This window comes from Pangasianodon hypophthalmus, chromosome 24 (genome assembly GCF_027358585.1).
Source record: "Pangasianodon hypophthalmus isolate fPanHyp1 chromosome 24, fPanHyp1.pri, whole genome shotgun sequence".
Taxonomy (NCBI): Eukaryota; Metazoa; Chordata; class Actinopteri; order Siluriformes; family Pangasiidae; genus Pangasianodon; species Pangasianodon hypophthalmus.
Window position 1 is genome coordinate 12,081,146 of NC_069733.1, and position 23,333 is coordinate 12,104,478.

General features: G+C 39.2%; 2 protein-coding genes across 5 annotated transcripts in view; both read left to right on the forward strand.

Moving 5' to 3' along the window:
- Positions 1–14,086, forward strand: part of fras1 (Fraser extracellular matrix complex subunit 1) — a 121,262-nt gene extending 107,176 nt beyond the window's left edge. For both annotated transcript variants that reach the window (XM_026931243.3, XM_026931244.3), the window contains 21 exons: positions 353–521; positions 700–946; positions 1,600–1,944; positions 2,219–2,379; positions 2,469–2,616; positions 2,707–2,912; positions 3,295–3,451; positions 3,877–4,077; positions 4,170–4,357; positions 4,622–4,897; positions 5,185–5,417; positions 5,528–5,688; positions 5,841–6,055; positions 6,864–7,014; positions 7,271–7,378; positions 7,993–8,152; positions 8,238–8,354; positions 8,464–8,630; positions 9,391–9,596; positions 10,851–10,997; positions 12,367–14,086. In XM_026931243.3, coding sequence (XP_026787044.3) covers positions 353–521; positions 700–946; positions 1,600–1,944; positions 2,219–2,379; positions 2,469–2,616; positions 2,707–2,912; positions 3,295–3,451; positions 3,877–4,077; positions 4,170–4,357; positions 4,622–4,897; positions 5,185–5,417; positions 5,528–5,688; positions 5,841–6,055; positions 6,864–7,014; positions 7,271–7,378; positions 7,993–8,152; positions 8,238–8,354; positions 8,464–8,630; positions 9,391–9,596; positions 10,851–10,997; positions 12,367–12,915 — 4,312 coding nt within the window. In that variant the 3' untranslated portion in view covers positions 12,916–14,086. The remainder of the gene's footprint in view (positions 1–352; positions 522–699; positions 947–1,599; positions 1,945–2,218; positions 2,380–2,468; positions 2,617–2,706; positions 2,913–3,294; positions 3,452–3,876; positions 4,078–4,169; positions 4,358–4,621; positions 4,898–5,184; positions 5,418–5,527; positions 5,689–5,840; positions 6,056–6,863; positions 7,015–7,270; positions 7,379–7,992; positions 8,153–8,237; positions 8,355–8,463; positions 8,631–9,390; positions 9,597–10,850; positions 10,998–12,366) is intronic.
- A 4,270-nt stretch (positions 14,087–18,356) lies between these two features.
- bmp2k (BMP2 inducible kinase) overlaps positions 18,357–23,333 on the forward strand; it is a 46,176-nt gene continuing 41,199 nt past the window's right edge. Inside the window, exon 1 of one of the 3 annotated variants that reach the window (XM_026931573.3) lies at positions 18,357–19,334. In XM_026931573.3, coding sequence (XP_026787374.1) covers positions 19,184–19,334 — 151 coding nt within the window. In that variant the 5' untranslated portion in view covers positions 18,357–19,183. The remainder of the gene's footprint in view (positions 19,335–23,333) is intronic. The other 2 variants (XM_026931571.3, XM_026931572.3) reach the window with 2 other exon arrangements.

Here is a 23,333-nt window from a genome sequence, read left to right on the forward strand (position 1 = left end):
ATGAATAGTGACACATGCATAATTAATTATGCAAATAATAATTAATTATCAAGGAATTTCTTATAGAACATTATTAGAGTATATAAAAAACACTTACAAGGAATCATTACCAACAGATTTATAACTATGTGCCTTAAAGAAAGTGTTGACCTGAATGTTTTAAGCTTTCAGTGCCATTACTTTTAGAGATTTATCCTCCTGTGAAGTTTAAATGACTGATATGTCAGTATAACAGTTTATTTGTTGGAGTTTAGTGAAAAGCATTTGGACCCTGTGTGTTGGACAGGATTTACTGTGGTGTTGTTATTGATTGGACTGGTTATGAATAATGTGTGGTGTATTGTATGTGCAGCTATAATGTGAGTGAGAAGGCGGGCACTGTGGCAGTGACGGTAAAGAGGACAGGAAATCTAAACCAGTATGCCATTGTGCTGTGCCGCACTGAGCAGGGAACCGCCACCTCCACCTCCACTGCTGGCTCTCAGCCTGGTAAACATGACTACGTGGAGCATGCAGGACAGGTACAAACTTAAACTCATGCACAGACAATCTGATGCTCACTTATATGATTGAATATAGACCTAGAAGTCTAGGAATGGTCTAGAGAGGTTCTTGCCTCACTGAAGCACCAGCTTTTTTGTTTAGGATATAAATACATTGTCACTAAGGAAAGATATTTTATCCAACCTGATTCTGCAGGTTCAGTTTGACGAGCGCGAGGACACCAAGGTGTGTACCATTGTCATCAACGATGACCAGGTGTTTGAAAACATCGAGAGCTTTACGGTGGAGCTGAGCATGCCCGTGTATGCTCTGCTGGGTCAGGTGACCCGTGCCAAAGTGAACATCAATGACACCGAGGATGAGCCCACCCTGCAGTTTGACAAAAAGACCTACCACGTCAATGAAAGCAGCGGCTTCATCTTCGTTCCCATTGAGAGAAAAGGTGCATATCATACTTTCTTCCATGATTCCTTCTGTTCATAATATAATATGTGAGAATAGACAAACATGTGTCCTTTACTGATGTGAATATATAATTTTTATTGATTTTATGCCCCTTATATATTCTTATATATGCTACACAACAGCATTTTGTGGATTTGTTATTGCATGTAGTAAGCATACAGTTTATTAAAATAAATGCCATAGACAGAAGGGACCAAAAGGGTTAAATTACATGAATATTTGATGTAACATTTTAATTGTTGAATAATTAACATGGGACCATTTACATACATTTTTAAAAATAAAGCCAACAAGTTATACAGCTATATTTCAGTTGTAGTAGTAGTCTAACACTACGAATAGTAGTATTTCAGAGAATAAAAACAGCTAAACTTGTACTGAAATTTTTACTAGACTGTATTTTTTTGATAGAATATGAAATAGTAAGAGTGGTAGTTATTTTTATGTCTTCTTTTTTCATGAGCTCCACTATATGTTGTGTGAATATGTTTAGCAGCTTTATTTTTAGCTCATTTAATTATTTATTTTAAGCTACTTGTGTCACACTGATAATTGACCTAAACACAGATGCACTCACTGTATTACTCTAGCTGTCATAATCTGAATGATGTGCTTTCTACCATCTCTTAGGTGATACCAGCAGCACCGTTTCTGCTCTTTGCTACACCATTCCCAGGTCAGCACGAGGCAGCAGCCTCCACGCTCTGGAGTCAGGCTCTGACTATAAGAGTCGCAGCATGAGCTCAGAGAACCGTGTGGTGCTGGGCCCTGGGGTCAGCATGTCCACCTGTGATGTCACGCTGATCGACGACAGTGAGTACGAGCCGTCTGAGGAGTTCGAGCTGGTGCTTTCGGATGCCTCTGATAATGCCCGCATGGGGGACATCACAGTGGCAAAAGTAATCATCGATGGCCCCAATGACGCTTCCACTGTGTTCCTGGGCAATGCGTCTTTTAGCTTCAGTGAGGACGCAGGTCTGTAGTTTTGTTTTTCTTGATTGACTATCACAAACTATCACAATGCTCTGACTATACAGATTTTATAGTGAAATTAAATTAATAATTCATGGCGCAAATATTTCTCTTTCTTCATAAGTCGATAGTTGCTGTTAATTGGTAATCTTAGGCTTACTTGTTAGCCATTACTTGTTCATTTCTCAATTTTACATTTTATATCCTCATATCCTTATAGTAGACATAGCTGATAATCTTTATAATGCTGTATTAAAAATTGCTGTACTTCCTATAGGCACAATTGAGATCCCGGTATTGCGTCAGGGCAGTGACCTTTCCTCTGTGGCGTCAGTGTGGTGCGCCACCCGTCCAGCAGACCAGGACTCTGCCACTCCCGGAGTGGACTACATCCCCAGCTCGAAGAAAGTCGACTTCAAGCCTGGCAAAACTGAAGAGGTATTACAGCAAATCTGCAAGGAATTTTTACACAATATTTGCTCTGATGGAAAATGTACACACTAAAAACACATCTTGCTTTTCTCCAGACTTGTAGTTTGACCATCATGGATGACATCCAGAACCCCACCATTGAAGGAAAGGAGTCTTTCATCGTCTTCCTCAGCTCTCCTAATGGCGCTGTTCTTACAGAGCCTCACGAGGCTTCAGTTTATATCGTTGACAGCACACAAGATCGTACGTAAAATGACTAGTCATTCACATTCCATGGCATTGTCTTTAAAGTGTCTTCTAGAATGTATCTTATATTTTTGATTATTTTTTCAGTTCCCAGTATGCAGTTTGAGAAGGTGGCATATACGGTGAAGGAGAAGGATGGAGTCCTGCACATCCCCATCATCAGGACGGGCGATCTGACTTACAAATCCTCAGTTCGGTGTTTCACGCGCACCATGTCTGCCATGGTGATGGATGACTTTGAGGAGAGAAGGAACGCAGATGTCTCTCGTGTGGTTTTCCTCAAAGGAGAGAAGGTGCTGTTCTCTACTGCTTTTACCAATCAAGAATACATGTGATCTCACTGATAAATATAGAAGGAGGTTTTAGAAAATGATTCCTATGACTGTATTCAGAGTTAAGTTATGCACACGTAGTTAATAAAGAAATTGCAGACATCCGTATTCAGACCTCAGATTTAACTATGGACCTAAAACAAAGGTAGGCTTTTAATGCAGCAATATTACAATTCTTTCATTTTTAAATGGTTTATGTTACGTCTTATTACATTTAATAGCAAGGGAAAAAATGCTGAACATAAGTTGTTGAATCTGGATACAGACTGTTGTGGTTATGTTCTGCAAACTCTTATATATGACTGCATTGCAATGCACTAAGCTGGAAATGTTCAATCTGCAGGTGAAGAATTGCACAGTGCACATCAATGACGACTCAGTGTTTGAACCTGAGGAAGAGTTCCAGGTTCACTTAGGCACACCACAAGGGGATCACTGGAGTGGAGCCATGATTGGCATCAATGACATTGTCACTGTGACCATCACTAATGATGAGGATGGTAAGGTTTTTCATAGCAATTAGTATGCAGATTTTCCTCCAGACATTGTAATGTTCCACATTTCTTGACAGAGATTGTCACCTGTGGAATCTGCATCAAAAGCTTTTCAATTTCGGACAAAGCTTAATGTGTTTTGGAAGTGTAGACTCTTATACAAATCAGACAAAGTTAAATTGATTCTCATTATTAAATGTATTCACTGTCAGACACATCAGTGTTTTCAGGATAAGAGTTTAACATTAACACGGATGGTATCTCTTCATCTGCATTATTGAGGCATGATGCAACATGAAGTAACTGTATTGGTGTAATGCTGTCTGATGATATTTGTGTTATTTTTTTAATTGTATACCATAGAACTGTTGAATTCTCCAATCTGATCGGTCAGAAAGTGTTGATTAACTTTCTATAACATTACATAACAGCACCAACGATTGAGTTTGAACAAGGTTCTTACCAAGTGCGAGAGCCTCCTGGTCCAGACGGAATTGAGGTCCTGAATATTAAAGTCATCAGGAAAGGAGACTTGGACCGCACCTCCAAGATCCGCTGCAGCACCAGAGACGGATCAGCGCAGTCCGGAGTAGACTATAACCCTAAGAGTCGCGTTCTCAAGTTTAGCCCTGGTAAGTCAAAAATTTAAATTCATCAGTGAACTTTATTTGTAGTCATATTGTACTTTGTGGCCTTTAAATGTCTTCCTTTGATTGTTTCCTAGGTGTGGACCACATTCTCTTCAAGGTTGAGATCTTGTCCAACGAGGAGCGGGAGTGGCATGAATCTTTCTCGTTGGTTCTCGGCCCTGATGACCCAGTGGAAGCTGTACTTGGAGAAATTACCATGGCAACAGTCACTATTCTCGATCAGGAAGCTGCAGGAAGTCTAATCCTTCCTGCGCCGCCAATTGTAAGACTTGGTTTTCAGCCCTATTTAATGTATTGAAATTGGACCATTGTCATGTTCTGCTTCTTAGTCACTATCTTCTCGTTACCTTTATCTTTCAAATTTTCAGTGAATTGTACCTCCTTGTTTCTCTCCCAGTTGAGTTATTGCCAGTTCCCAGTTTACAGAACCCCTATTCAAGATAATGTTACGAAATTTAAAATGATTTGTAAGAACATTTGATCACACCTATAATGTTCAAAGCATTTCATTCTCATTCTCATGCAGGTAGTGTCGCTCTCGGACTACGACTATGTCCAGGAGGTGACAAAGGAGAACAGTAAGAAGGCTCCATCTCCAGGCTACCCTCTGGTCTGTGTGACCCCTTGTGACCCCCATTATCCTAAGTACTCAGTAATGAGAGAGCGCTGTGAGGAGGCCGGCATCAACCAGTCCTCCATTCACTTCAGCTGGGAGGTGGCAGCACCCACTGACAGCAGTGGATCCAGGTCTCCATTCGAGACAGTCACGGACAACACACCCTATACAACCGTCAACCACATGGTTTGTCCTCAGATGGATTTTTTTGAAAGTGATTTCCATCTATAGAATGCAAAATATTGCATATTATCTAGAAAATTCTTTTTAATTGTTCCCTTGCTCATGCTATCAGATTGACCATGCTATGAGAAATTTCTTATGTATTCCACTGTTTCAGCTCTATACAGAGTCTTTTTTGTAGAGTTTGCAAATAATATTCTAATTTACCTGAATTTCTGGTGGTGCCAGAGTATAAAAGTATAAAATGATTTTATCAGGGCTTTTGTTTTTCATGGTTACTTACTACACAGGTCCTGGACAGTATCTACTTCAGTCGGCGTTTCCATGTGCGTTGTGTGGCTCAGGCTCGGGATAAGGCTGGGCACCTGGGTACGCCACTAAGAAGCAACATTGTCACCATTGGAACTGAAGGCTCTATATGCCACACCCCAGTGACCACTGGAACTGCCCGTGGTTTCCAAGCCCAATCCTTTATTGCCACACTAAAATACCTGGACGTCAAACACAAAGAGCATCCCAACAGGTGAGCAAATAAAGGACAACTTTAACAAAACACACACTTAACCAAATTTAGACTTATAAGCAATAATTGTTTGCGTGCAGTAATAGCCACAAATCTGATTTGCCCTGCAGGATCCACATCTCAGTTCAAATCCCTCATCAGGATGGTATGTTACCTCTGGTGTCCACTATGCCCCTACACAATCTGCACTTCCTGCTCTCCGAGTCCATTTACCGCCAGCAGCACATTTGTTCCAACCTAGTTACCCTTAAAGACCTGCAAGGCATCTCTGGTAAGCAGTTTTTCCTGCAGGGGTATCTTACAACCCAAAATGCATTCTATCAAACTCTTGGCGTTACTATAATCTTTGAAACTTAATCGATACTCCCTTGACCTTCCTTTTATATTTTGGTGTGTAGCTTACTCAACTTTTCTGCTTTCTAGAAACTGGCTTCCTGGATGATGTGTCCTATGATAGCATATCATTGGGTCCTGGCTATGATCGGCCCTACCAGTTCAACCCCAACATCCGTGAGCCCAGAACCATCCAGCTGTACAAGCATCTCAATCTGAAGAGCTGCATCTGGACTTTTGATGCTTATTATGACATGACCGAACTTATCGACGTATGTGGGGGGTCGGTCACTGCTGACTTCCAGGTTAGCTACACTACTACATAAAAACACATTAAATTATTCACTTGATACAATGTGCACACATTAGCCCATCTTTCTTTTTTACACTACTTAACAATGGATTTTTCACTCAACAGTCCCTTTTTATATCAGTTTATATATTGATAGCAAAACAGTGAATATCTCGTATCTTGATTTAATTATTAGCGGTACAAACAATATTTATTGAAAGCAACACCCAAAACACTTTTACATGTTTTTGGGATCCTCTAGTGTCAACTTGTAACACTTTTATAACATTATATATAATATTATATATTATATAACATTTTTATAAGCCCCGTACATAAGGATTGGTTTTGGAAGTAAACCATTTTTAGACTCCCAATTTCAGTTAAAAAAAAACCCATTTAAATCAATTTAAATAATTTTTCACTCACAGAGAAAATGTCAGAACTTAGCAGATAGGTCCAAGAAAGTGAAGTAATTTTAGTTGTCCAAGTTCTTTAAATGCCAAATTGATACATATGATACATATTATATGAATAAAATTCCATAATTTTGCTTGTGATTAAAATAAACAAACTTTAAAAAACTTTCATGTGAAATATTTTCCCAGGCTGCCACACAGCAGTGTGTGACACTTGAAAGCTGTTGCTGTTGCTTTGTTTGTAGGCTTTGTTGCCTGTGTGAAAGAGTAGGCCATTTGCATTCAGTTTGACCCACATCCTATACAGCAGGTCTCTAGACTTGACTATACTGAGATTAATTTGCTTGTGGTCAGTTTGGCTTTATGTAATCGTATTGTGTATGTTTCTGTTTGTTTCAACAGGTGAGAGACTCGGCACAGTCCTTTCTAACAGTGCAGGTTCCTCTCTATGTGTCCTACATCTACGTGACAGCTCCTCGAGGCTGGGCCTCCCTCGAGCACCACACAGAGATGGAGTTCTCCTTCTTCTATGATACTGTGCTGTGGAGGACAGGTGTGTGTAGTAGTAGTAGTAGTGCTAACTTTCAAAAACACTCCTACATAAACCTCATTCACTCTAATATAGACTTCATCCAGAATATTTGAATTGTCTCAGGGCCAAATCTTATCTCTACCATGCCCACTCTATTACTATATAATTTGTAAATATATAATTTTAACCATTTAAATATTACCAGCTGCTAAGCACTCTTTAGTCCATATCAATCTGCTGAAGATTGATGTATCTGTTCTCGTTCTCCCTCTTACAGGCATTCAGACAGACAGCGTGCTCTCGGCCAGACTGCAGATCATCAGAATCTTCATCAAAGAAGATGGCCGGCTAGTGATTGAGTTTAAAACGCATGCTAAATTCAGAGGTGCGTTAACGCCTTCATGTATTGAAGATACAGATTTTTCAGAATCAATATGCCAAAACAATGTGTAATATATATGTTGTGTATATTGTGTGTACATTAAATTCTATCTTGTCGCAGATACCTGTGACTTAACAAGACAAAAATCACACTTGAAAGTCCGCTGATAGCTTCACAGTTTTGCAATTAAAAAAAAAAAATTTTTTGTTTCTTTCTTTGGATTGTCCACAGCTTTCAAACAAACTTTTCACCAATCATACATTTTGTAATTAAACCCCTGCACCAATTATGAGTGGCTAAAAAATGATATAAAATGATACACCAAATATCTATTAAAACAGGAGCATGTTTATTGAGTGTTAAACATAGGTATCAAAAACAGCTGAAAATAGGCATAGGTTTCTGAGGGTTAAGTCATTAAGTCATTTACCTGCAGATTTTATGGTACAGTTCAAACCAAAGAGAGATGTGAGTGGATGAAACTATTTTAATTATTTAAAACTTATAAAATTAAACTAATTAAATATTTTTATATAAACTTTTTTAATGATGCAAAGAATGTCTAAAAATAATATTTCAGAAATAGCTACAATACAGAATACGTTTGTGTCCTATAGGTCAGTTTGTTCCAGAGCATCATACTCTCCCCGGGCACAAATCTCACCTGATGGCACCAGATCACCTCGGAGGCATCGAGTTTGATTTGCAGCTTGTGTGGAGCGCACAGACCTTTGACTCGCCATACCAGCTGTGGAGGGCCACTAGCTCCTACAGCAGGTACCAAACACAAATCCTGTTATTTCAGGTCACACTGGTGTTCCTAGTGTCCCAAAGCTGATGATGTGTTTCCTGTGTGTTCCAGGAAGGACTATTCTGGGGAATACACAGTCTTCTTAATTCCCTGCACAGTGCAGCCCACTCAGCCGTGGATTGATCCTGGAGATAAGCCTCTCTCTTGCACAGCCCACGCTCCTGAGAAGTACGTTCTTTTCTAACAAATACATGCTTCATCCTGTTTAGACTGGTGTTGAAATAATTGAGTGATGATATTAATGTCTTGCAACGTCTGTTCCCTCCCTGGTCAACAGGTTCCTGCTGCCCATTGCGTTCCAGCAGACGAATCGTCCTGTTCCTGTGGTCTACTCCCTCAACACCGAGTTCCAGCTGTGCAACAATGAGAAGGTGTTCATGATGGATCCTGCAACCACAGACATGTCCATGGCAGAGATGGACTACAAGGGAGCGTTTTCAATGGGTAAATCTTCCTCATTCTGTTGAGGCTATTTAGCTTTAAATTGAATCTTTTTTTATTATTATTTCTTTGCACTTTTTTATTTTATTTCAGTTAAAGCCTGACCAGAATTGTTTTACTGTATTGTTTTCTACTGTGTGAGAGTGCTAGGTTTAAAAAAAAAAAGAGCTGGCTGGGGAGTTTCGTGCTGGTTTTTTTTTAGTTATATTGCATCATTGGAATATTGGCAATAAAATGTTTTCGATTCAATGTGTTGTAAATCTCCTTATATTCACTCACTAACAAGATTATTTTTTTCACCAGCACGGTTAAGCTGCTGAGCTGCTATGCTACTCTGATCGGTCAGGAACGATTGACATTTTCTTTTTTTTTTTTTTTTTTTATGACCAGGCCAGCTTCCGATAAAATTACATGTAGAATGTGTGCTGGCAGTTCAGAAAAACTATGAAAGCAGCCTTCCATGTGTTAATGTTAATGGAGCTAAAAGGCAATGCACACCAGAAGTGTAGTAATGCACTGAATAAAAGCTATTAACACCAGTCTTCTTTCCTTCCTGTTCTGTGGAAGTTTGTTTGAATTACTTCATGGATATACTTTATAAGTTCTTAAATATGATGCAAGGTATCAGCTGTGATAATGATCATGTTTAAATTGTGATACATTAGATAATTGAATAATTAGTGACAGTGTACTAAATGAATGCATATACTACAACTGCAGTAATGGCTCTATTAAATACACATCATTTTACTGTGTTCTGTAGGCCAGACTCTGTACGGCAGGGTGCTGTGGAATCCTGAACAGAATCTGAACTCAGCCTACAAGCTGCAGTTGGAGAAGGTTTACCTGTGTACAGGACGTGATGGCTATGTTCCCTTCTTCGACCCTACGGGCACTTTGTACAATGAGGGGCCTCAGTATGGCTGTATCCAGCCTAATAAGCACCTCAAACACCGCTTCCTGCTCCTGGTATGTCCATACAAGACTCTACAGTCTGCTAATATGGTCTGGCAGTTTCCTTTTGCTCGCTATTGCCATGTGTTACATGAGCTGGCTGGAGGATATGCAAGTTTTGCTTAAATTTGCACTTAGTTACACTTACAATTCTGAACTGTGACTGGATGGCTCTAATGTCTATGGCTATTTAATTTAGATTATCAGTTATGTTTGATAGCTTTAAAAGCATTAGTGAAAGTTAAACATTGAATTGTGGCTGTCTGCTGTCAGTTAAGTCAGGTTTCTGTATTTTCTTTTAAAGCGGCTATAAGAGATCTTAGCAGTTATTGTTAACTACCACCAGACTGGTCAACCACTGAAGGACTCCACCATCCCCTTTACACCTTTCCTTAAACCCTCCTCTCTTTACAAATCTAAACACCATTGAATGGAAAGACAGAAAGTGAATGAAATGTCTGTTTCAGTTCTTTAGAGCCATCAGTTATAATAGCTGCTTCATCAACGCATTATATTTCCCATTTTTTTTAGATATATTTAAAATGTCCTTATACCATAGCAATCTGCCAGTGATTAACATTTTAATTAATTAAAGAATCACACATCAAACTTATCCATTTATAGTTACATTTAATGTGGTGGAACAGTCATGAATCAAGTTAGGTCCTGTTATCACTTATGTTATAGCAGCTATAAACAGTCATTCCCACAGCAGCTTATCTTTTTCCTCTGTCTTGATGTAAATAAGACAAAAAGTCCTCTGTCCTGAAGACTCTCCTGTGGCGGAAAACTATCTGACCTACTTCCAAAAATGCTAAATATATCTCCTTAAAGAAGACTTCACGATACTCATGATTATGCATTTTTGTCAGTTAAATAACAACTTGATTCTGTTTATTATTAGGTTTAATTATATGGCTGGTCTGCTATACAAGTCCCCTGTGAATGCGATGTTACTATAGAAAGAGCAATATATTAGAACAAGTGCATGAATATAAACCTGTGATTTGCCTCAAAGTCAGCACTATTATCAGAGTTGCTGTTATAGAAAATTAATCAACCCCTTTTGACCAGTCAGCTTTGCGAATTCAACCACAATGTGGTAGAATGATTCATAAAATGACAGGCTTTTTATTGCATTTACATATCATTACATCTGACAGGAAGATGGCTCTGTATAGAACACCTTTCATGGAATGTGGGCTCCCAAGCGCAGTACATGATCATTGAGAATCTGAATGAGGCAAAGCGTTTCTCTTTCTCTTATAGGATCGAAAGCAGCCTGATGTCTGCGACCGCTACTTCCACGATGTTCCATTTGAAGCCAGCTTTGCATCAGACGTCCCCGAGCTGCAGTCCATAAGCACAATGCCTGGTGTGGATGGCTTCACCATGAAGGTTGATGCCCTCTATAAGGTCAGTGGACAGATATCAAAGACATTGAATTTTTTTTTAGCCTAACATTTCAGTCTAGTGAAATGCAAATACCAGTGTGAGAGATTTTAAATTTTGCCCTTCAGCCATTTGCCGCAGTCTGTTAGCTTCTCTAAAGAGTGGAGCCAAGCCTTGACTTCATGTCTTTGGGGAACTTGGCAACAGCTTAGCAACTCTTGTTTGTCTTCTAAACCCAAAGCACACTGACTAACATCTAACATTAGCTAACATCAAGCAGTCTGTTCCTGTGGTGATGTGGCATACCTATTTGCCATTATTGGAACTGTGTTAGCATGTACTATTCTATTCAACCTGGATCACTGTGCATTTGAGTTTTTTTTCTTAATGCTTTAATGCATATGTTCTGTTAGGCTTTGTAAAAATTCCTTCCATCTCTTGTTTGCATTTTCAGTACAATTTTATGGCTGTATTTAATGGTTTTTGGGATATCCATTGTAGTGGAATTAACATGCTAGTTACAGGAAAACTGCACCCTGAAGGACACTAAATATGTTTATAGTGAAATATTTGTCATGTGTTGGTTGGTGCTGTATTTTCATTATTCCCATGAAAAATTGCTCATTGTTAGCTGCACTCACATCACATTTCACGTCACAGGGGGACTTTACCTGTCATCATTACAGTGGAGTTTAACAGGAGAAAAAAGTTCTACAATCTTAAACATAAGTGATAACGGTATAGTTCCTAAAAACAAATTGGCAAACTGAAGGACTAAAGTGCTGCTGCACCTGTTTCTTTAGGTAGAGATGATGCAAATATTAATGCTGCATTCGACTTACCTCGGAAGCGGGAAGTTGGAGCATCAGAATTACTTATTACTGATCTTGTGAACTATATGGTCAGTGTTATAGATTTAACAAGCGAATATGTCTATATGTTGAAAGATCTAAAGCAAATACTTGCATATACAGCACTTGTATATACTTGTCACTTGCTGAACTCGGAGTTGAGGAGGCCAGCGCAAGTTCCTGAGTAGGAATTCTGAGTTGAGGGGGTATTTTCTTTGGTTTTTCCAAGTCGGAGGATGGAAAAGTTATGACCTTTAGTCGAATACAGCATATAGCCCACTAGCAGCACATAGTCAAACAGCATTGTGGGTAATTTAGGGAACATATAGACAAAAGAAGTTTAAACTAAGAAAGTCAACTTTTGGGTTTTGAACACCACTTTAGATCACATATTAGTTGAAGATTAATATGTTGTTTGTTTTAATAAGTAGTTCAGGGTGGATTTTTCCTTTAGATATAGCTAAGAACAGTCTAATATTGTAGCTTGTTGGAGAATGTTGAATTCTTGTGATGTTTTTGATGAGAGATTTCTTTTTTACCAGGTGGAGGCGGGACATCAGTGGTACCTCCAGGTCATCTATGTCATTGGTCCGGAGTCAATCTCCAGCCCCAGAGTGCGTCGCTCTGTCAGCTTAGCATTAAAACGTGACCTGAGCGAGCAATCTGTGCTGGACGAGTCGCTCATCTACGACAACGAGGGCGAGCAAGTAAAGAACGGAACCAACATGAAGGCTCTGAAGCTCGAGCTCAAACACTCTGCAACGTTCGACTCACACACGAGCGGCTCAGTTGGGGGTGGTGTGGCGGCCATCTTCCTGCTTATTCTGCTGTTCCTGGCTTCCTGCTTCCTGTTCAGGAAGTGCCGGAAGGTGGACAACAGGAAGGCCACGAAGAACCCAAACATGGAAGAGTATCCACTGAACACCAAAGTGGAGGTTGAACGGCTCGAGAAGAACCTGAAGAACGGCAAGTGCAACGTTAACCTTCTCAGTCAGAGCACCGACATCTGGAAGGTCAACGGGGTCAAGGTCAAGCAGGTCAACCTGGAGGTCAAACTGCACAACAACCTTAACGATGGTACTGAAGTCTGATCTGCTCAACACACAAGCACAGAAACTAGAGTATTTAATAAGACACTGTAAAAACAACTATTTTCTATTACTGTCTGTAATCATGGAGAGTTGTTGTTGTATGAGATGAGTATTTTTATACGACCCTGAGAGGGGGGAAAAAAGGGAAAGTGTGTTTGCCAGCTATGCAGTGTATTAGGGTCTTGCAACTGAGCTACCTCAGGAAGTTATGTCATCATGTTAAATGATCTCACTCAGATCTCAGTCTGATTTTCAGTTTGCATTTATACTTTTTTAAAAAATTGTTGACAAGGATTTATTTTTTGACATTGCGACATTTGTATCATTGTTAATGATACAGTAATCAGTGGTAGCTCAGCCACGTCATCACTTTATTTAAATGTATTTTATTTTTGCTATACTTTGATTTACCCATTTCAGTAAAATCACGATGAAAGTATTAAGCACGGGTTATGTGCCAACACTGTTCTGAATTAGGAAATGATGTAAATACCTTTATAAAGTGCAATTACATGATGACGTAGTCATCTCTCATACCTGATTTTTAGTGGATTTTTTTTTTATTGCTTGATCACCATTGTGCCACACTGATTTTTACCAAGTGCGATTTTTGAGTCTGAATCCAAATACAACACCGTTATTACATATTGTATTACTGACGATTACTTTTGCCAGCAGTAGTGCTGATTTTTTTAAACACTGTAACCTGAGTGTTTTGTGCTAATATACAATGTTTTACTGTCTCTCTACACTGTTTTTTTAAAACCCTGTGGATTTATTTTACTGTACTGCACATCAACATCCACTGGCATTGTTGACGAGAGATGATTGCCATATTATCTCGCTTTCTTATTATTATGTATTATGTTATGCTCATGTCATATGTATGGCACATTCAATGTACCGTGCTGCACAAATGTTTTCCAGTGTTTTTATGATTTTGTTACATATCACATGGTGCTCATGTGAGGCAGTCTGCAGTCATAGTGCAGTACGTTATTTTGTTGCTATTTTTTTGTCTGTTTTGCAGAATGCAGTGCCTATCAAGCAGTAAAGAGAACGTATGGTGCTATGATTTGTGAGAAAATAATGATGCTCTTGATGTAATGCCTATACTATGTGCCTTTTTAGTAATAAAAAAGATATGTAAAAAGTTTTTATTTATGATCTCTTATCTTTTATTATGCTATGCAGTTTTCACTCCTCTGTCTGCTCCATGCTGTGGGTGTGAGCTTTGTGAGCATTTCTGAGGAATACATTTCATGGCTGTAGTCTCTTTTATATAGCCTGATGGCGGATTTCACACAGCTTTCATCAGTAAGTAGGTCTCTTTAAATAATTGAATAATAGGAGAATGAAAATAACAGTGGAATACATGAATAAGCAAAAAGGAAGAAGGAGGTTTATACAGAGAAGTAGTTTTGTCAGGAATGCTAGCTTTGCTATTAAGTGTTCCTTCATAATTTTTTTTTTTAAATCAACCCTTCATTTTCGACATCTTGGATGAAAAATGTAGTTGCAGCAATGACTGCAAGTTACAAATAGTTTGAGATAAAAGACAATATGAAATAAAAAAGTAATGGAAACAAACACACACTGTACAACTAACGCACCAGAATTTGTTCGAGAACAAACCTACACAAACAGCATCATGAAAACCAACGATCTGTCAAAACAAGTCTGAGACAAAGAGCTGGTGAAGTATCAATCAGAGTTTTGAAAAACTGCATAAGACATGCTCAGAGGAAGACTATTCAGAGTTTTCTTTAAAAAGGACCTTGTGATTGTCATCTAAAAGCAAACTTCTGATAGAAACCAACTACGTGACATCCCATATATCCCTTATAACCATGTGAGATCTGACAACTTCTGACTCCTGGGTAAGACCCTAATTAAGAAACTCACATGTGCCTCTGTGTTACAACTTGGTCCCATGATACGGACAATATTTCCTCAGGTTATTTGGTGAACTGGTGAATACTGTGAATGTGAGAAGACTTCTAAATGTGCACTACACCAGGTTGCCAGTGTCCATTTAAAACCAGCTCACAAAAAAACTTCAAAATTTCCAAATTCTATACATACCTATACAGTACAGTGTCTTGCATAAGTATTCATCCCCTTGAACCTTTCCACATTTTGTACTGTTACAACCTGGAACTGATATGGACTTAACTGTCATTTGATTCAACATTTGAAACTGTGAAATATTTTTATATAGTTACAAAGGTTAATTAAATGCAAAAGAAGATGTTTGTGGGTTGCATAAGTATTCACACCTCTGTCAATACTTAGGCTGCTATTACATCTTTTGAGATAGTCTCTATCAGCTTTGCACATTTGGAACCTGATATTTTTGCCCATTCAAGTCTCGCTACAGATTCTCAATCTGCATATTGTTATATGTATTGTGAACTTTACAACGTAGCATTATATACAATACATATTATATTATAATTGATATGAAACCTGGCCAACCTCCAAGCTGAAGACAAAAAACCCCTTCAACCTGTGGCAACAGTTCAAAAGCGAACTAATCCGAAGCAACTTGGCAACCCTGGCACTATAGTACAATGGTCTCCTACTCTCACTGGCTTTTGTCAAGAGGCCTCTTTCCTCAGCCCACTCAATCTTCTTACCAGGGCTGTGAAAAAAGCACAACTGTCTTTCTCTTTTTCTCACCTCCTCATAGAGGCGAGATCATTTTGCTCTTATTTTCAGTGAGTGTGTAATTTTTTTTTAAATTTTGCATCTGAATTCTACACTGCTCTTTCCTTAATGAAGATGCTTGCAACTTATTGCCAAAGTGTCAGTGTAGATGGCTAGATCATCCTCTCCCTTAGAATGTAAATGTAAAATGAAATCAAGTGCTTTTCTAAAATACCAACATTAAAATGAGATGTCTATATGTTCCCATGATGTAGATGGCCCTTATTAGACTATATATGTAGTCCCTAAAAGGTGAACTCAGGACTATGTCAGAAACATGTGACTGCCTAATGCCTAATGCCTAATGCATTGAAGCCTAAATAACACCACTAAAGAACAGTGTTTTCCAAATCCACAGACCCTCTTATATTCAGCACATGTTCAAACATTACACATTTCTGAGCTTTTTATCCACTATTCAGCCCAAACTACATACACTGTATTAAAATGATAGGAAATATTCCATCTCATATTAGCTACTCCTAGTTTTATTAACACTGCAATTAGATTTAAAATTTTTCATACTTCAGCCAATTCAATTAAAATGACAAGTCAGTAAGGTTTATAAATATGAAAACTATAAACTATGCCACATAGTGGTGATCTTCACCACTGTAACAGCATTTTTAACAAAAAACCCTCAGACCCCACTTTGTTGTTGGCTATAGAGTAGAAGTGATCATTAACCAACAGGGGGCAGCATGTTCTCAGAGTCTGAAAAACAAACTTGCAGTCTGAGGTTTTCCTTCCCAAGACTTTTATTACAGACCAGGTTCTGCTGAGAGGCATTGTCACAATCACGTGACCATCCTCCTGTATTATGCAATCTCTCTACCAGTGAGCCAGAACTGGTAACCTGATTCTGCAAGTATGAATACTGCTTCCGCTTTGAGGGCTGATGTTCCTTGATGTAGGACAGGCCTGGCTTATTGAGTTCAAGTGGGGAAATATATATATATATATATATATATATATATATATATATATATATATATATATATATATAGCCTGCCTTTAGGCTTTATGTGAGGAATAACAAATACTGGTTGCCAAATGTACAATATACATGATTGATTTAGACATAAATACATCATATACAGACTGCAAAGTTTGCTTTTGATTGGCTAAATATTTTAAACAGTGGCCTATAGATATATTGCAATTTCTATATAAAAGTTTATCTTAACAAGCTGTATGTATACAAAAATGTATACAAAAATAAAATCTAAAATCAACCTCTGGCAAACTTTGAGAACTTCTTTTAGAGAATGTTACAGGAACATTCCCAAAACAGTAGCTTGTAAAAAACCTATATGCAGCCTTTGGTGAACTTCAAGAACTTCCCATAAAAGAACATTACAGGAAAGTTCTCAGGCCGTTACTTTATAGTTACAGAAAATAATACCTGAAAGAAACCTTTGGCGAACTTTGAGAACTTCTCCTAAAAGAATGTTACAGGAACATTTGGTTTGTAGATACAAAAAATAGTACTTAAAAACAACCTTCGGTGAACTTTCAGAAAGTCAGGTAAGCGACTGTTACAGGAACATTCAAGAATGGAGAAAGGTTGTCAAATAACCATAAGAGAACATTGTGGGTTTTTTTTCCAAAGTTCCCAGATGGTTTCAGGAACAGCTCTGACTTTATTAAACAAAATATAATGTTCCCAGAATGTTAGAAGATGGTTCTCAGAAAACAAACCAAACCGAAAAAAAAAAAAAACCAAAGGGGAACCAAATACTAAAAACATTCTGTGTTGACTGGGTTACAGTAATGCCTGTGAGCCAGATATCATGCAATAGTGGTGACCACATAGATCCATGCTTCTCAATGCAGGGTCTGTGATGTACATCCAGGGGTCCCAGGGGACTCAGGGTACAAGGTGGGGGACACCCTGGACGGAGTGCCAGCCCATGGCAGGGCACAATCGTCCACACACTCTCACACACCCACTGTGGACAATCTAGAGATGCTAATCAGCCTACATACAACACATGTCTTTTGACAGGGGGAGGAAACAGGAGTACCCTGAGGAAACCCCTGAAGCACGGGGAAAACATGCAAACTCCACATGCAGGGCAGCGATAGGAATCAAACCCCCAATGCTGGAGGTGCGAGGCAACAGCGCTAACCCCTAAGCCACTGTATTGTAATTATTGATTTTTTTTTTTTTTTTACATGAAGGTGGTGGAAATTACTATTATCTAATATCTAATTATGATAGTATTATGATAAATATGTCAAATATGCATTAGCATTATGCATATTTGACAGGTCATTTGAAATGAATGGGGATTCATCCAAAATAATCTAAAGTAACTAAAAACAAGTAGAACTGATGTTTATGCAATTGGTAACTTTAATGTAATTGGCAATTTCAGTGAAACCATGAAGGGCTGTTATTCTGTGTAGATGAGTGGAAAGTGTAGGACTGAAAAGCTCTAATGGCTTGAATGAGTTAATATGAAGGTACACACTGTAGTTCTCCTATTGTTCTTAACATGAAATCTGTGCTGTGATCAGATCATAATGTGGTGCTTGGAAATTATTTTAGTGCATGGTTGCGCAAAAAAAAAAAAAAAAAAAAAAGTTTGTGAAGCCCTGCTCTAGATGACTCAGGCCGTCCCGTCTGAACCAGAACTGCGGCCAGCTTTGATTCCTCATCTGTTCATTCACTTTGTTATTCCCCCAAAATCTTCCTCAACCAAACGGAAAAGAGGCTCTGATCATGCAGACGGTCAGCCGCAGCGTCCCATCAGAAACCGGAGCGTGTGTTCACACACCAATCATTACAATAGCACGGCTCGCGCACGCACACTGGAGTTTGGTTGGCGCGTGCTGAGCAACAACAAAACCTCCCACTTCACTCAGTCACCGGAGTTACGGAGTTTAGTCGAGGCGTGAGCGGAAAGCCTGGTTATGGTCGAAATAACCGGCGTTCGTCGCCAAACTCGGCCCAAGCCGCGGGTCTGGACTCGGTAATGTCGACTTTATGAGACGAGCTGTCCTTCTAAAAGGGCATTTTTTTTGAGGCGGGCGGAGCAGCGAGCCGGCTAGCACGCTAAGAAGCTAGGAGCTAACTCCGAAAGGGGAAGTGGGGAGGCGTTTTCTCCACTCTGAGAACACTTGGCTAACGTTAGCTCGCCTAGCCCCGTGGCCACACACCCACTTAAGTGTTGTGAAAACTAATCCAGGACAAGCTGAGGATTTTGTCTGCGCATTTGTTCTGCGCATGAAGAACTGACCCTTGACTTTTAGTGTTAGCTACCGAGCCGAGAGGTCTAACATTAATCCGTGGGTGTTGGTAGCTGGCTAGCAATCCGCTATCGGAGTCCTAATTAGCGTAACCAGCGTAAAGAGCGGTACGAGAACGTCGTGAGTTACGTTAAAAGCGTAGGCGACAGTTGGTGGGATTGAGCCTCTGGAGGAAGTCTATCATGGTGTTCAAGTGACTTTTCCTCACAGAGCTCGCAGGACACAACGCGTGGAGATGAGCAGATAGAAGTGGTGAACTGTCGGTTTTCGTTTGGGGAGGACTATTAGTTAGATAGAAGCAAGAATGAAGAAGTTTTCGCGCATGCCGAAGTCGGAGAGCGGAGGACTGGGAGGTGGTTCGGGCTCCGGTTCCGGCAGCGGAGGCAGCAACTTCATCGGGAAAGTGTTCGCTATCGGGAGATACCAGGTCACGGTGGACGAGCTCATTGCAGAAGGTAACGAGGGGGTGACAGGTCAATAAACAAGTGCTGTTTTTGGTCAGCTTTGATACGCATCAGGTTATAAAGGTTTATTGTTTAACAATTAGGTTTTATTGCATCAATATTTAATTAGCTGTGAATGTAGTTTCGCCTCCAGCTCTTCAACCATCTGCTTTTTTTCCCCAAACACCCCTTCAGCCCGAGGTGTGTAGCAGTGGCCTGCTTCCTGTACTCCACCTGACAGCTCTCTTTATTAGGCTTATCTGTGATCTTAATTCTCTCTGACAGCTCCTTCTTTCCTGACAGCTCTGTCAGTTTCACTGATCATGTTCTTAACTCGAAAAAAAGTAATCTCTCTTGTCATTTAACATCTTAGACTCTTATCTTATTAATATCCAGGCGTGTTTTCCATACCTGCTAAAAATTATTCATTTACTAAATACAGTGAAACTAATGTGGGTCATACATTCTCTGGAGAAGAAAAGAACTATCCAGGTACAAACACTTGTCACCTTCACAGGGACATTTTGTGCTTAAGTTAGTCGAATATGAATAAGGAACAGAGGCACATGAATTAGATCTAGTACGGTTTCACCTTTGCTGATGTTTTGTCCTAAATAGCATCCTAAAACCGCTTTTAGCATCAAACTACAGATAGACTGATCTTATGATAAGAAAATGCCTCCAGCGTTAAAATATATGAGGAAGCATGAATTTACAGGAGTGCACAAGCGACGTGAGAATGCTCAGAAGCTAGTTGGTAGGGCGTCTCGATGTAAAATATACACCGGTACATTTACATCATGAGGAACAAAAAAAGTACCCGAACAGCACCATTTATTTTTTCCCCAGACAAAGTGTTATTTTAAGATGTTAAGAGCCTTTTTCCGTGTTTTCATTGTGACACTGAATGAAATCAAGTCCAAAAGTTCTAAATTGCAAACATACCACCAATCTAAGCCACTAAAATGATTAAAAATATCGAAACGCCATGAATAAAGTTCACTATCCTCAAGGGTGAACCTTGACCTCGGTCTTCCTAGCATGTGGCCATCCTGTTGTTGCAATCCTACGCATGTCAGCTGCTTGGCTTTCATGAATCATGAAGTCAAATCTCCCACCTTATGCTAGTCAAATTCCCCTGTTTTAACAGCAAAGAGCGTGTCACGGGTTTCGTCCTGTGAATCCTGAAACGAAAGCAAACCAGTGATGATTTGTCATGAGATACCTTTTTGTGTGTGTGTGTGTGTGTGTGTGTGTTTTTTTTTTAATAACAATCCAATGCAATGACTTCATAAGTACCTGAAACTTTGCAAGCTTTTCCTTGTAGTCATGTATTTCAAGCACTTCAGGTGTTCTAGATATGACATTTGAACTCAAATTGACTTGCAAAGTGTCTCACTGCCTGTACAAGCGTAACATAATTAGGATGTGTCACAAGACCATTGGGGGTGAATGTAGATCAGGAAGATATTAGAGTACGTATGTCAGGTGTTATACAGTCTCAGCAAACACTGTGAATTATACAGCTGTGTGATTAACAAAAAGATCAGTTAAAAACAAATGAAAGTTAAATATGGACAGTTTATTCTCTAATTTAAAGTGAGTATTTTCCTTTGTTTGCATTTGTGTTTTTCTGGGGTAAGGTTAATATTTGTGTGGACTTGCCCTTGCTTTAAAGTATGAAAATGATTAACTACAGATTTATGATCTTTTACTTATAGCTTGCTGGGACTATGAAGCTTTGTGTCAGATGTTCTTTCACTTAAATCCAGACTATGCTCAGCCCTTGTCTTATATTTCATGTAATGCAAGCAGCAGAGCTTTCCTTTCTGCGAAATGTCATTTTGTGTGTTTCCAGCTAAAGGGTCCCTACACTGTGAAACTTGCTGACTGCACAGAATTGTGAAATTTTTCTGCCAGTGCAGAGTTTGAGCCACACAAACATCTGTGGAGTTGGACTGAGTCTCGCAAGTTCCTTTTTCTTGATTCCTTCCTCCTTTGTGTACTCAGGGGACATACAGCCAAACAGCCATTAGAGCTGAATTTATTTGTTCACGGCTGATTAACATGGCAGAGAAAGTCTATTATGTGTTAAATATTTTGTGGAGTTTTTACAGTAGATGTATCTCTTTGGCCAGTACAGATACAGTCAGAAAAGCCATTTTCAGAAATTCAGCATTAACGTTTTTTACAATAATTCAAAAAACATTTCATCCACACTGAAAGACAACAGGGAAATGCCTATACTGGAAGCAGGAAGATTTACTCATTATGCCATTTATGCATTTCACACAGTTTCAGTGGTTTGACAGATAGATCAGCAAAGATTGATAAGTGACCAAAAAACCCTTTGTTTAAGGGGGAGGACAAATTTATTAATTTATTAGCTAGTGAAAGCTCCCATGTTTGGATGGCCAGAAACCTAAATAACTAAGCTAAAAGGGTGTAAAGTAATGTAATAATGCATAGCAAGAAAGTAGACTAAACAAAGCCAATAAGTATATTGTCCTATTTCTCTCCTAAAAAAATGGAGCACAACATGCTAGCACCCTTGACAGCAAGTTGTTGGCCAACATTTCGGCTCTGAGCTGTGCTGTTTTTATCCTCACATCACATGTAAAACATATGAAGCATCTTTTTTACTCAGTGTTTGTATTGACCGCTTTCGGGAGAGTTAAGAGACGGCTTTGTGCTGGAACTTTTTCGTCATTGTTTCCAAATACCTGGGTGTTCCTGATTCTGAGTAAATAATCTGTCATTTGTGCACGCTAATTAATCCGGGTTGTAAAAATTGTTCTGTGATAGCAGACGATGCCTCAGATGATGTGTGTAGTGCAGCTGGTGGCTGGATTCGGAATGAGTCGAAGCGCGTGACACCACTGTAGTTTAAGCGTGTATATCAAATGAAAACTTGTCTTGTGGAAGTCAGTTGGGTGTAGTGTTTTTCTCTTTCAGGTTGTTGGACGCCAGTGACCACTACATGAGCAGCCTAATGAACCAGAAACCACTAATAATAAAATTAAAAGCTTGTACACAGCTTGTCCCGGGTGCTGGGGCGAGTGATTTATCCACCTCTGATTTGTCCGGGTGGACAGAGCTTTGCGAATGCAGAGGTCAATCTCAAAGCATTGAATACAAAGTACATCATTTTGTACGCAGGAATGCAGCATTTATGTTGTACACAGCGCTCGTCATTTGGAAAACAGTGGCCAATACAACACTGACAGGAGTCAAGTTCGCTGGATGTTTTGCATTTTTAGTGTGGACATGGCCTTAGTGATATATAATTGGTCTCTGTATTGGGTAACTCTCTGAATAACGTCTATGTAGTTGATAAATTTGATGTTGGTGTAATTGTGGTGACATCATCCTCTTTGTTTCCGATCATGGACTTGTCAGAGCAGTTGTGTAACTTGTATAAGTTTCATTCGTCATTCTTCACTTTTTATTGTAATCAGACTAAACCAACGTTTAGCGTTTTATTGATAATCGGTATAAAGAAGTTGCATCCGAACAGAATTATGATAACTTTTCCAGTTAGTGCAGTTGTTAATTATGAATGGGCAGCTTGGTAATGTGGCCCTGTCAAAGCTGCAGTCTGCATTATCTGCATGCCACGCTGGAGATGAATGAGGGGATTGTGTGTGCTTTTGTCTTGTTCTAGCAGCCTATAAAAGAATGCTGGTACGATGCAGCACGCTGTGCCATGATGGAGATCACTTCCTTTGTGTTTGCCCACCGAACCTAACTGTTTTTGCTTCTCTTTTGACCATCATGCCATATTTTATTATTTTAAACTAAAACATAAAACATCAGTATAATAAGCCAGTATAAAGATTTTTGGTATTATCACAGTTTCTGCTTACAAGTGCACATTTGCAGGATGACATTAGATGACATTTATAACACAACACTGCTGAAATCTCAGTTCTGATTGAGCAGAAGGTGTTGATTAATTTTCTAATTTTGCTGGCTGTAATTCAGATCACAGGTTTAGATTAATGCCGTCAT